Raw genomic sequence first — 13,840 nt, 5'->3', positions numbered from 1 at the left:
AATCCTTGAACAAATAACTCATGGTCATAGTCGTACTTGTTATAATAGATGTAGAAAGAAGTGTTGTCTGGAAATGCAGTTTTACTTTGTGAATGCAGTCAGGTAGTCGCTGAAATGATTTGCAGTGCTATATTGGTAGTTACCATTTTTCCTAATCTGTTTTTTCTGAATGTAAAGTCTTTCTGTGCAAAGCAAAACGTGTTGCACTTGGCCGTAATGAAATCCTTTCTGCTTTGGCACCACTTGTTTCGCAGTGATGCAATATTCTCTTTGGATCTGACCTAATGGTAGAAGATTTTTCAAGTGTCACTGCATTGTTGCATTACAGTATTGTCTTGAACGTACTGTACTGTTCCCTTTTGCACCTCCTGAGCTAGATGACTTTAGCCCTTTGAAACACATCCTGGTGATGCACAGGATTTTTATCCATATTTATTAATTGCTTGCTGCAAAGCTTGCAAAGTCCTAAGCCCAAGTTTTAAAAGAAAAGGGGATGGCGAGAGAAAAATTCGTCTTGTGATACAAGTAACCTTCCATTTTGTGTCCAGTTTCCTATTGTGTGCAGACAGGCAGAACACTGATTTTGAAAAGAGCACTTTTTGATTTCAAGTAGGGGATGGAGAAACCCAGCTGGTTTTATCAAGCCATTTTGATCATCCATATAATGCAATTTTTTACAGGTTAGAGCTCACAAATGTGCTAAGAAATCGCTATAGCAAGTCATGTATAAAGGCTGGTTAAAATCCATAGGAAGAGTGCCCAAGCGGGCAGGAGGCTGGAGTCCCCGCTGGTCCCTGCCCACCTCTCCCCTCTCAGGTGGGGTTTCAAATTCCTGCCCCATCCCCTCTCCTCCTGAGAGCAGCTCTGTGCAGGGCCAGCCTGGAAATACTTCTCCACGAGTCCCATCTGCTGGATGCCAGGCTGTATTGCCTGCTGGAAAGAGGGAGATCATCGTGCCTCAGCCTGCAACTGTAATATTAGCCGAATGCGGCGTGCCACCAGATGTACGTTTGCTTCTGAAAAACACGCGCGCTCTGTTTGTCTTCCGTCCCCCTAATTGCATTCGGACTACCGCTGTTCTCTTCAACAGCCTCCATGTGTTAAGCAAAAGCAAGGTGGAGGCGCGAGGAACTTTTAACTGCGTTGCTCTGGAGAAGCTGTAATCAGAAAAACCCAGGAGCCAGAAAAGATCACAGCAAAAAATATGTGTATCATTATCAAGACATTTACAGGCCTGGGAATGAATTTCCTTCCTCCCAGTGTATGTGCTCAGCAGTCAGTTTTTCAAATGCCTCATTAAGGCTGGTACTCAGCTGTTTGCACGGTCTATCTCGCCACGCTGGAGAAGGAGGAGTGTAGCCATCGCATCTGATCCCGCATGCAGCACTGCAGCCTTTAATATTATTATGAAGCTGAACAAGCCTTCTCCATCATTGAAAATACAGTTTCCCTGCTCTATTTCTAATCGGGCCAAGGAAAGGTTAAGAGAGCTTGATCTCGTGTCCGTAGATGTTCCCCAGGGTATTACTTTTCTTGGTGGTAATTCACCGTTTGGTACCTGCCTTCAGAAAGGGAGCTGGAGGGAAGAAAATGGATAATGAACGTGAATGCAAGTAGTGGAGAAAATTGGAAATGAACGTGAATGTAAAAAGGGCGAAAATGCATTAAATCCTTGCAATCTTCGGTTTATTTTGCGCTCTTCTTTGCAGTCATTTGTGATGCATTTTTATACTTTATGCTAAGTGGTGTTGTGCCTTTTGCTATAAAATAAAATTCAGGCGATTCTCCCCCTCCTATTCTTACCTTCCATCGCCATTAAAGTAGATTCTGTAAGTCAGAACGCAGCCACTTCAAGAATCTTGTGGAAATGTTACTGGAGAAAAATAATCCTAGGGAAAAAAAAAATCTTCCCAAAATACACAGACCAAGATCAAGCAACAATTTCATCTATTGCAGACAGTGTTTAGGGAAACATAACTCTGTTAGGTATACAGATAATTCCTGTTGACATAAAATCTTTAACCCCCCCCTTCCTCAGCTTGAGATGTGAAAATGTGACTGTTTTAAATGTAGCTGGTTATGTTTGCAGGTTTTTTTCAGTTTACCTTTATATCTCCTGCATTTTATCACAGCACCTTGCTGTAAACTAGCAGTTTGTGCTGAATTGGTTACAATTAATATCGCCGCTGCTGCTGTTACCTATAAAAAGATGTATCATAAATAATTTTTATGTGTTTTCTTCATTAGGTGGTAACAGCACGGAGGAGAAGCAAAACACTGAAGAAACGGAGGCCCAGAGCCGAGAAGCAGGTTTGTGCCAAGTTCCTTGAAGGATTTACTTAGGTTTTATCCACCTTGGTGAACAATAACCTTAGTCAATGCTATTGAGGGAGAATGTTTGTACATTTTCAACAAATTAGCTCAGCTCTTGAGCAATTCTCCCGTTAGAAACCCAACTCCATTCATTATGAATGAATCTATCGCAGTGCAGGAATGCAGACTTCTCTCTTTAGCTTACCAGCTCTACATTCTCCCTTTAAGGTGGCCTATCTCTAGCTAATCCTCTTAAGTATTAAGAAATAATTTTCCCTCTTTCTACAACAGAGTAGCCCTCTGCATAGAATAGAAATGGGGCAAAAGGAAATCTGGAGAGGGAGGAAGCAGGTTTCCTTTGGTGAAAACTGTACTTCTGAAGATTTTAAAGGGTATTTTCAAGTTTTAATAAGTTGTCTACACAAGTCTCGGGGGTCACGAAGACTTAAATGCACACTGAAAGATATTGCGTATACTGCAAATGAATGTCAGAGTTCACAAGCAGCAGGTTTTGCAGATGGCATGCTTACAAATTATAGCGAGTTCAATATTTTAAAATATAATGTCATTCTGTGTTCCCAGTAGATTTTCTAGGGTTTTTTTCTGTTTATGGTTGTATTTTTCATCCTACTCAACTCTGTCCAGTGCAAAAGACAACTAGAATTAATCAGTTTTCAAAAGAGCTGAAGTGACAATCAAAATGGCTGTAAATCCCCTTATTTCTTAAGGATTTCTTCTAGTGTAGTATTACATGTAACACAATGCTTTTCTTGTTTGGTTGTTGGGTTTTGTTCACTGTAGTCTGGGATGTTGCCTACGCATACTAAATCCAGAGAGCATGAAACAATTATTTTCTTCAGAACATCTTCTTCAAAACAAACAAACAAACAAACGAAAAATCTGAATTCAAGACTCTTTTCAATATGGGGAAGATTGAGCTGAAGAAAGCCAGCCAGTAAATGCAGCAAAAAAATTTAGGAGGCCTAGATTCTTGACTTCTCTGGTTGTGTTACTGCATTGTGGCTGTTTCCAGCTGAGGGATTTGTTTCGCGAGTCCTCATTTTTGTTCTGTGCATCGGGCATATTTCTCCCTGTACTCCACAGGTCAGTCTTCTGCTCCCAGCTGTTGACAGCTGATGCTGTCTGCAAGTGCTTGAAGTCCTTCTGTGTTTCATGTCCTCTTTGTCACCTCTTCTGCATGTCCTCACGTGGGGCAAGCAGTGGGAGGCGAAGCCGTAGGCAACACATAGCATTACAGAATGAAAAAGATTCCTGTGGACCTCAGCAAATTTTGGACTTAGACCTTTTATCCTCCCCAAGATAAGCATACGGTGGTATTTTCTAAGTGCTGGAGGACAACCACGTTTCCTTTCCTGGGTTTTTCGCTTTTATGCTAGTCATATCTCAAGCAGGCGAAGGAGACCGGTGAGAGGGGAAAAATGAGTTGCTCTGTCTGAATCTAGACTCTCGTTTTGAATCTCTGACTAGGCAGGGGGATATTTTTGCCTGAGCAATATTGAGCTTTTAAATATACCAAATACCGCTTGGCTGCCAGCTCGCCTAAGAGCGAGTGCTGCCAGGACCTACGGCTGCAGAGGTTCCTGTTAAACCTGCTTATACTGCTCTCTGCAGATGCCAAATACAGCCCGCTGTGCTTGTTAGCTGTGTCCGCTCTGATGGAGTGCCTATCTCCCTGCTATTAATATTTTGATTTGCAAAACGATTTGATTGCATGAGATACATTTCATTTTTCCCAAGAGAATTAAGGAATATGTACCTCTCAAAATTATTACTTTGCTACTGGAGGTGTCTTAAATGCGTTGTGTTTTTCCCCAAACTGTCATGACCTGTTACATTACGAGCTGTCAGAGCCAGTGTATCAGAGCCACAATGTACATTCTTTTCCTATCTCGTATTGGTAGTCATGTTTTGTTACTCGCATGAAGAGCGTCAAAGAAAAGTTCCAGACGTTTTAGGTCCCAGACCCAGAAAATGTCATACTTTAGGAACGTGTCTTAGGTACATGCCTAAAGATAGCGTTGTGCCCATGCATAGCCCGTGAATCACCTCCTTGGCCACAGGCACACAGAGTTACAGGGAAAAGTTATTTGGCTTAACGTTTATCCCCACTGGTTCACATAGCGACAAGAACTGAGAGCTGTACAATTACCTCGAGTTAGTTACATTCAGCTAATGAGTTGCTGCTGCTTTCCACTCATTGTGGAGACAAAACATCATCAGGAACTTCTAGATTGCTGCTTCTGTGCCCATCAGGAAATGACCCGATTTTCTAAGATACGCAGTTATATGCCTCAAATGTTTCTAATCGCTATGAATGATCCCTGTAAGGAGCAGTCCCATCAGATGTTAAAGTTCTTATTTGTATTCGCTGAACCAAAAGGCATAACCTTCATCTGAGTGTTGCAGTTTACAAATGGTATACTTTGATATTGTAAAAGAAAACGTAGGAAAAACAGACGCTGTATTCTTACCCAGTCCATTACATCAAGATTTATATATTATTCTTATACAGTAGAGAAAAAGCCAGTTATAGTGTACAAAGACTGGCCTGAAATTTTCCAGCTATTACTAGTGTGGTTTTTTTTAAAGTCTGACCTCCAGTCTATCATCAGTGAACTTTCACGGTTAACACATGGAAAAACAAAATGGCAGGTGGTTCAGAGCTCTTGTTTCAAGCTAGTTAAACATACTCGATGGCTATATTAGGAAAAAAAAATGTCAGAATCATCACAGGCAAATCTTTTGACAGAAATGAAAGGCTAGAAATGAAAACAAAGGCTTATAAAGGTTTAGAACTATAAAAATTGCCAAGAAAAAGCAACAGGGAAAGCTGAAAAATTCTATTAAATTCAGGTATTAGTTTTATGTATTAACTATGGTAGTTTTACCTGCATGCTCTACCATTAAAAAACTCCAAGTTGCAGATTTTCAGGGACTTGCGAAATTTCAGGGACTTGCTGATTTAATGAAAGCTTCTATTTCCAGGAAAGCATTTGCATGTAAACATTTTGATTCCAATGGCATTCATGGACACGATTAAAATTAAGAATGGCTTAATTGTTTTTTCTCAAAATAGATGGATTAAATGAAAATAAAGGAATCTTAAATAGCAACACCAGCCTACCCGTGAAACTGATAACTGTTCTTCCCTCTGTATTATGAGAAATTGAAATATAGACTTGACCTGGCAATATTGTAATGTAAGTTTAGCCCTGGCTTAGGGAAGACAATCAGACCAGTAATGGCCGGTGAACGCAACATGAATGGATGGAAGCCCAGAAACATGAAATTCAGGTCTAGCATCTTGCCTCAATCAAGTGTAACGCTTGTTTTCAGTAAAGTGGTTCATCAGTTTGCTATCTAATGAATAACTTCTCTGTCATTTCCCTGGTTCTTATAGATGAGACGAAACCTTCAGCTGTAGCCAGCTTATTATCATCAGAAGAAACAGAGCTGAGCGAGGATAAAGGTACAGATTGTAAATTGTGTCTCAAACACAATCCTGTCCTAAGGGGACATTTCATAAACCCTTATTTTCCTTTGTCTGGAAATTGCCAAAATCACATTTAAACAACACAGAAATAGGTAAATGCTTGGATTTTCATTTACAGAAGTCTTTGTAATGAAGTACTTGGCACCATCTGTTGTGCTGGTAGGAGAGATGCCATAAATTCCAAAGTCCCCTTGTTACAGAGGTAATACTAAAATATCATACATGACATATCAGAAATAAACCCAAAGCTTGGGCTCGCTGGGGTGACTCACAGGCGTAGAGTAAAGCATGCGCGTCTTTCTCAGCAATATTAGCTCCCTGTTCGGTGCTCTCCTGATGGGGAAAGAGAAAAACACAATAGCTATAAACACATCAAGAGGAGACAGGAGGAGATGAAGTCATAATTGAGAGGGAGAAAGTAATGTTTATCTTGTGCAGACTGTGCTGGGCACTCAGATCATTTAGTTTGTGATAAATATTTTAAAGTGTCATGGGGCCAAATGACAGGGAGTTTAGGAAACAAGAAAGAGAGATGATCTAATTTAAATATTTCAAGCTGAGATTTTTCCTGTGGAATTGTTGGTTTACAGATGGGAGCCAGTGCACAGACACAGTGTTTTTGATACTCTTATGATATCATGCTATTAATTGCTTGTGCCGGTCTATGTTTTTTGACATTTGGGGGGGGGGGGGGCGGGTACATCAGGAAAAAAGCCTGGGCGATTTATCAAATGTTTGCTACTGGTAATTCAAAACAGGAGTTATGCTATCAATAATAAACACAGTCCATTGGTACAACCTTCAAGAAAGACTAATAGAAAATTTTAATGCATTTTACTGAGATAACATAATTATTAACATCCATTAACTTATTTATTTTAAAGGATTTAATGTTTAATTCAGCATTGCTGCTTGACTCTCTTCTCATTTTTCTAGATAAGTGTGACGGAGTGTGAGATTTTGCCCTTTTGTTCCAAAGACACATCCTAGAGAGCCCGCATACTTACCTGATTAGGAGTTCAAAGTCTTGTGCAGGTTGATTTAAGTGCTCTCTTAACTGATTGATTGATCCTGCAGGGAAAAAAGAAAAAAACCAACGCAAACTGGCTTTTGCTTTTGATATCTTTGCAGATGAAGGTTGTGGCAAGGCTAGTGGAAGGCAGAAGTAGTGGGTGATTCAGCCCCAGCGTAGCTGGTGATTGCCTGTCATTCATTTCTCTTTTTCTTGCTGACATTCGGCCTGTTTATGTATACTGTATCTATAAGATCCCCCATCGGATGTGGTTTTTATGTTTCGTAATGTGGGGGTCATGGTGAGGCTTTGGGTCTGGATTTTTTGGTTCTTTGCGGTCTGAAGATCCCGACATTTCGATACTGCTTCGAGTGCTTGTTCCCGACTATGAAGCCGGTGTCTTCTGATACGCTTTTCAGGGACCATCTCAACATGTAACCACTCCCGTTCTTTGACCCTTTGTATTATTTGTCTCTTCTCAGGAGAGTAGCCATCTTGGTGCTGTGGGTCTCACTTTTCCTGTAATATGCTACGAGTATAAGTGTTTTCCCGTCTTCTCTTGAGAGGCCGACAGAAGAGATAGTGCCCTGAGAAATCCAAAGGGCAGTTTCTCTTTGATGTCCTGCCTCTCCTCAAAAGTAAGATGGAAAGCATCTGGAAGGGAAAAAGCAGTGAGACAGACTCTCTTCCATGTAATTTGTTTGTAAACTCATACAAGTAGAAAAAAAAAAAAAAAGGAATGGTGGGGAAAATAACATATTTTGGGATTTGCTTGCTAGTTTTTAAAAACATAACTAAGAATTTTGAACGATGAGGCTGCCGCATCCACCAGGCCATGATTTTAATCCTTATTTCCATTAGCAGATTTTCAACTTTCCAGATTTTAGATTTTGAGTTGTTTTAAAATGAATATCAGTGTTGCGAAAAACTTGCTACCGCTTGGGAAATGGCACTTTTACAAAATCCTGGCATTTCTGAAAACACCTGCTGCTCCTGAAATACATTTCAGCCTTCAAATTGTTTGCCCACTGAGTTAACACAGCTAAAACCTGCCAGGTTCTGGAACATACTCATTTCTGTAGTTTATCTTCAAGGGAATGAATGGGATGTGAAGCATTTACAGAAATTATGTTTTTCCAGTCCTTCCACCTAATTACCGTGAAAGGAGATTTGTGGCAAATAAGTCTAGGCTACATATTCCCAAAATGCACAGTTAAAAGCGCTCAGAATAGGAGGTTTCCAAGCCTACTATGGAAGTACCTTAGTCTTTCGAATGTCAGCTCCGGTGAGTGCACCAAAACAAGTATTTTGACACCACTTAGTGTTGACTAGCAGCTTTTCTACTTTGTTTTTGCATGTATTTCTGGCATTAGGAAATAGTAAACACATTGAAATAGTTATTTATTGTTCTAAAATGTGATGATGTTCAAAACGAATCACAGGCGTCTCTGCTGTCAGGAAGTTCTCGTATTCTTGTCTTACCTGAGATGTTTTCATCAGGTTTTTTTAAAGGAAAAAGTGAAGGATGAGAACATGAAAGGGAATCGTTTGTGATAACTGTGTGGAACGGTGCAGGAATTATGTTTTGAGGGGCTCTGATTAAAATGAAAATGTACGTATCCCACATTATTGTGAAGGTATATCTCTTCTGTTATTCACAATAGAATAGATACTGTCCAGGAAATAAAAAAAAACTTCACATGGGCCCGGTTTACATGTGGCCTTTGAACAGACTGATTTTTTTGAGCACTCTGTCTCTCCTCAGAGAAAAAAAAAAAGCAGAACACACTTATTCCAAGAATATCAAGATGTTTGATGTTATGCTATGGAGGTATCTTCTTATTCCAGTCTGTGCCAAGTTTCTATTTCTACTGTCTGGAAATGCTGCAAAGAAATGTTGCAGTTTTACCCTTGAAAACTTGCATGCATAACTATGAGCTCTTGTGGGGAGAGCTGATATCTCTGGGCAGCACCCTCGTAGCACTTCATTACTGTGCATGTGGAAGTAGATCCTTTATACGCAGCGTATTTCAAGTTAGAGATGCTTCACTTTATGAAGTGTAAGGGCAGAACAGAGTGATTAAAGTCGTTAATGTTTATGCAGCAGATAAAACACGGATCAGACAGGCTGCGCTCAGTCTCGTGTACCTGTCCATACGGGATTGTTCTGGGACTACAAACTGATTTTAAATGGACTATATTATATAGCTGTGGGTTGGTTTGAAGCTGTGATTATTTTTTAAAAATACATATGTGTATGTACATTCATGTCTGTGTGAGTGTTCCGCACCCTCATCTCAGTTGCCTGCCCTACCAATTACTGTTTAACCTGATGTAATGTTAGGGCTTTCTGGCAGAAAAATGGAAAAAGGAACTGGATTTACTACAGGTGAAGAATTAACTCCGCACTATGCAATCATGGCAAAGTTTCTGTGCACAATATGCTGATTTTAATTCATTAGCACTTGATAAGAACTGAATTTTCATTTGCAGGTCAACTAAATTAAATCATATGCCAATTAATTTTAAAAATAAAGTAGTGATTAATTATTTCCAGGTGTTCACCAAAGTCTATGCTCCTGTGAGAGTGCCGTTTAAAGCAAATCACTATTTTTCTACATTCTCTGAAGCGGAGTCAGGTTCAGTCAGCTGGAGGGTTTATGTTGTCAGAAACAGCATTAGCTATATGCCTTGGCTAGGAGTTAGCCCTAAAAACTCACTTTGTGCAACCCAGCAGCCTGTAAGTATCCTGCCCGTAAAACATAATGGGTATAAAATTCCTGTTTGGCCAGCTGTAGTTCTCACCATGGAAAAATCTTGATGTCCTAAAGACATAAATGGTTGAGAAGGGATAAACTGAAAGACAGAGCGTTTCAAATGCAGAGGAGCTGTGCAAATCGACATAAATTAGACATTGATAAGTGGGTGAAAAAGATTGACTGAAAGGCCAATATGTCAAAAAGAGGTGTTTAAAATCAGCTCTTAAGTATATATTAAGACATCTAAATGAATGACCTGATTTTCAGAAGTGCTGAGTGCTCAGCAGCTACCAATGAAATGTTTTTACTTTACCCTTGGGCTATGATTAGACCTGGAAAATTTCAGCCTGAAAAATTTCAATTATAGGTAACTGAAAAAGAACCTTTTTAATGGAAGAGTTTCAACACCCCCAACCGTAGCTGTGGCTCTGCATGCCAGCTACAGTGATAACATTTTTCTCTCCCTTGGTTAGAAGGATTTATATGAAAGCAAATTGGCTAACACAAGCTAAATGGTGTGGTTTGGGGTTTTTTTTGTTTTTTGGGGTTTTTTTAAAACGAGGTACATAACCATCACCATTCAACCAAGTGCCTGTTCTCGTAACACCCTCCACAATGGTCACGTAATGTGGGTTATTCACTTCTCCTTTCAACCTGTAGCATTGCGCATCCAGATGAGCTCCAGACCATAAACTACTCAAGAGGTATTTCTGCTCTGCCCTTGCCCAGCACAGGCAGCTGCAACAGCTGACACTAATCTACTTAGCTGGTTTATTTAGATCCTACTTATTTTTAAATATTAGCTGACCCGGAGCCGTCCAGCTGTGCTCCCGTCAGTCTGTGAGAGTGACTGCTCCTTCCATCTCCCCCCTGCAGCCTTTACGTTCAGCTCTGCCACCTCTTCCCCTGGGCAGGGTCTAACCCAGGCAGCCAGGTTTTGCTCAGCTTTTTCCGTTCCCTATACAACCGGCCCTACCCCTTACGGCAGCAGCGGGATGCCCACGGTTATCATCCCAGCTGCGCTCGAAATTTCTCTTGCGAACAAAAGGTGAGGTGAGATGAGCTGAGCTGAGATGCCCGTCTGTCCGCTCGAAGCACAGGCAGGTGGGGGAATTACTCGGCGGACCCCACCTGCAGAGATGAACCGCCTGGTCTCTTACCCGAACGCTTGCAAAAATGGCTCTACAGGTTGTGGCACCTAAAAAGGTGTGTTTTACCAAGCCATATAAACTTGGGCCCCAATAAATCTAATCCATCATAAAGCTAGATTAAAATGAATTCTTGGTGGATATAAAAATAACGTTTTAAAGTCAAAGCTCAAGAATATCTCCCTACCTTCTCATAAATCACCATTTTATAGTACTTCATTTTAAACACATTTTCCTCGGTTTATGAGGCAAAAGAATACCCTAATCATGTGGCAGCCTCCATGCACACCATTACCTGTAATTTTAGACGCCTGCTTGATTTCTTTCACTCGAGAAATATTCCAGTCATTTTTCACAGTATCATGCTTAAAAAATAAAAATGCTCTGAATCTCTTTCTTTCATAATGACCAGCTTTTCCCCTCTTTAATCTTCTTACAGCTCCCTAAAACATGGTGATTTATCTGTGCTGTATGCGGGACCCAGGTGTGTTGCACATTAGAAACGACTCAGTAAATAAGCCATACAGAAAGTAGCTGGGGAAGTGAATTTTAAAAGATCATTAAAACCACTTAACATTCAGATCTTACCATTTGTCCTCTTCCTTAGCATTTGCAAAGTTTTGTTTGAGCAGTGTTGTTTTGTACAGTCAAAAAAATATGAATGACATGGAAAAGCTTGGGGGTTTATGCAGTAGTTAGACAAAATAGTGTCTGATTATTGGCAGGAAGGGTAGGATTGATAGTATATTGAAAGATACGTGGTTTTGTTGGAGCTAAAATCAACATACAGCTGATACATTGGAACAGTGGATATACTTGAGGAGTGTTCTGACCGGCTTACTTAAAGTCCAGATATTTTCTTCACAGGTTTTTAAAGGTTGGGGTTAATTCCCAGGTGCATTCAACCATGCAGCCCCGTGAGAGGGTTGTTTCAATCCAACGGAGCGCTGCAGTGTCCTGGCGTGGGCGCTGTCACCGCAGCCAGCCAGGAAAAGCAGCTTGGAAGGAACTAAGGGATGCTCGGACTTCAATGAACACTTCAGGGCTTGTTGTGTATTAGATAAAAGTGGCCTATCTTTGGTTCGTTTATGTCATTAAATGTCATGTTTAGTTCATTCGTATGTGGTCAATGATGACATTAGGAGCTGTGTTCCAGTGTAGTATCAGAAACTCTGATCGTTCTCAGTCCTGCCTGGAGGAACGTTAACCCTTACAGTCCCAGTTTGTGGTTCCCAAGGTAAATAATGCCCAGCGTGTGTTATCGAAAAAGTAAGCGTAGTGTGCCGCAAAATAATATCCTGACCTGGATTCTTCGGCACAACTTAACAGATACGTAACGGTGTTAGGAGAAGACTGACACTGGTTGATGCTGTTTAAAAAATCAGTTAGTTCCCTAGCCAATTAGACATGAACAAAGACTTTAGGATTGGCCTGAGCTTTTTTAGAGCCTGGAATCATTTAGGACTGTGATACTGGCTTATGCCCAGTTCGACAAGGCTCTAAAGGGCTAAGCAAGTACAGGGGACCAGCTGAGCCCGAGAAGTACCACTCCCGTACTGAAAACTTGCATGCAGAAACCAGTGTATCACCAGCATTTGTGGGATTCCCACCGCTGCTTGCCAGCTGAAATTGAGGTGGCACTCGCCTCGTATCCAATCTGGGAACAGCTTTTATTGACTGGTGACTTTTACTCTTGCTTGGCTCAGATTTTCTTCATAAAGCTGGGGTTATTCCTTTGCTTTATTTTATTCTTGTTAATCCTAAAAGTAAGTCTGTCTTTGGACTTTTTGGCTTGAATATTTGATCTAATATTTGCATTTGAAAAGAAATCTTTGATATGGTCTTGACCTTAAAGATTTTGAATCTCAGAATTTGCATACTAATGCAAAGACTGATTTCTGCTGCTGAAATAAGAGCGACAGACTCTCACAGTGAGGCATAACTCCTGTCCGGGTTCCGCTCTTCTCAGAAATACGCTTTACAAAAAATAACTTGTCCAAAGTGATCATTGTATGTTACCTGGGATAATTTGAAATTCTGTGCAATTAAATTGCTTTCTTGAACCCTGGAACAATTAGAAAAAACTGCTTACGATCAAAATGAGAGCTTAACACAAAATTACAGTCCCGTAAGAATAAACTGCGCAGAGGCAGCTATGGGAATGTGTGAAGATGTGCCAAGTAGCAGAGATGGTCAGACTGCCAGCTGTGCCCAAGGGTGGGAGTAGCAACAACTCCTCACACTCTGCGATACCTGTAGTTTGCCATCGGCTACGCGATGCTCTGCTCCAAACAGCAGCATGATGGGGCACATCTATCAGCCGAGCACGAGACCCCTTAAACTCCATTTGTTATTATTGATCAAAGCGCGTAATTGTTCCTCTGATGCTGGGGATTGATTTTTGCATGAAATTGGAGTAATTCCTCATTCTGGGAGAAAAGGTGGCACCTGTGAACTGAGATTAAAGGCACAGATGCCGGAGTATGAAGTACTGTGCAAAAGGTGTAGGATGAGATAGCTCTAAGGGTCTGATGGGACAGAGCTGCATGCATATCTCCCAGCCATAGCCGGTAATATCACACTTTATCATCACTTTGGGCTGTCTGAAAGGCTGCGTTCGAGCCCTGGCTGCACAGTACTTAAGGCAGAGGACTTCTGATTCCAGCTTTGTCAGTACAGTTCCTTTTACAAACATGCGACTAAATCATACAGAAGAAAATTAGATTAATTTAGAGTATGAGGCTACAGGTGGTACAAATCTTAACTTGTTTAAAATCCTGAAAGCTTTGTCAAAAACTTCAGCAAAGCCAGAATTTCACTCAGTGGGTTTAAAGTTTGCTGGAAAAAAATCACTACAGGTTTTTAGTGCCATTCCCATTTTTACCAAGAGGTCCTTCAACTCATTTCTTGGTTAAACTTGGAATTTGATGAAATGCTGATTTATTTTTGCTCTGATTTGGGCTGATGGGGTAATCCCTTGGAACTCACAGCACAAAGCAGCGTCCTAGTATGAAAAGCCAGTGCAGAGGTCCAGCTGATAGCAGTGAGTAGCGGTTTAAGTCCACAATAGGCTGAATAAAAGTGCAGCAAGGGC

The 13,840-nt window shown here is 40.8% G+C and overlaps 1 protein-coding gene across 5 annotated transcripts in view; it reads left to right on the top strand.

The window, feature by feature from the left end:
* MACROD2 (mono-ADP ribosylhydrolase 2) overlaps positions 1-13,840 on the top strand; it is an 857,870-nt gene that overhangs the window by 800,972 nt on the left and 43,058 nt on the right. For 3 of the 5 annotated variants that reach the window (XM_065632891.1, XM_065632889.1, XM_065632888.1), the window contains 2 exons: positions 2,248-2,310; positions 5,735-5,803. In XM_065632891.1, coding sequence (XP_065488963.1) covers positions 2,248-2,310; positions 5,735-5,803 — 132 coding nt within the window. The remainder of the gene's footprint in view (positions 1-2,247; positions 2,311-5,734; positions 5,804-13,840) is intronic. The other 2 variants (XM_065632892.1, XM_065632890.1) reach the window with 1 other exon arrangement.

This window comes from Caloenas nicobarica, chromosome 3 (genome assembly GCF_036013445.1).
Source record: "Caloenas nicobarica isolate bCalNic1 chromosome 3, bCalNic1.hap1, whole genome shotgun sequence".
In the NCBI taxonomy this organism is placed as follows: domain Eukaryota; kingdom Metazoa; phylum Chordata; class Aves; order Columbiformes; family Columbidae; genus Caloenas; species Caloenas nicobarica.
The sequence above is the reverse complement of the archived record's forward strand: the minus strand, read 5'-3'. Positions and strand labels throughout refer to the sequence as shown.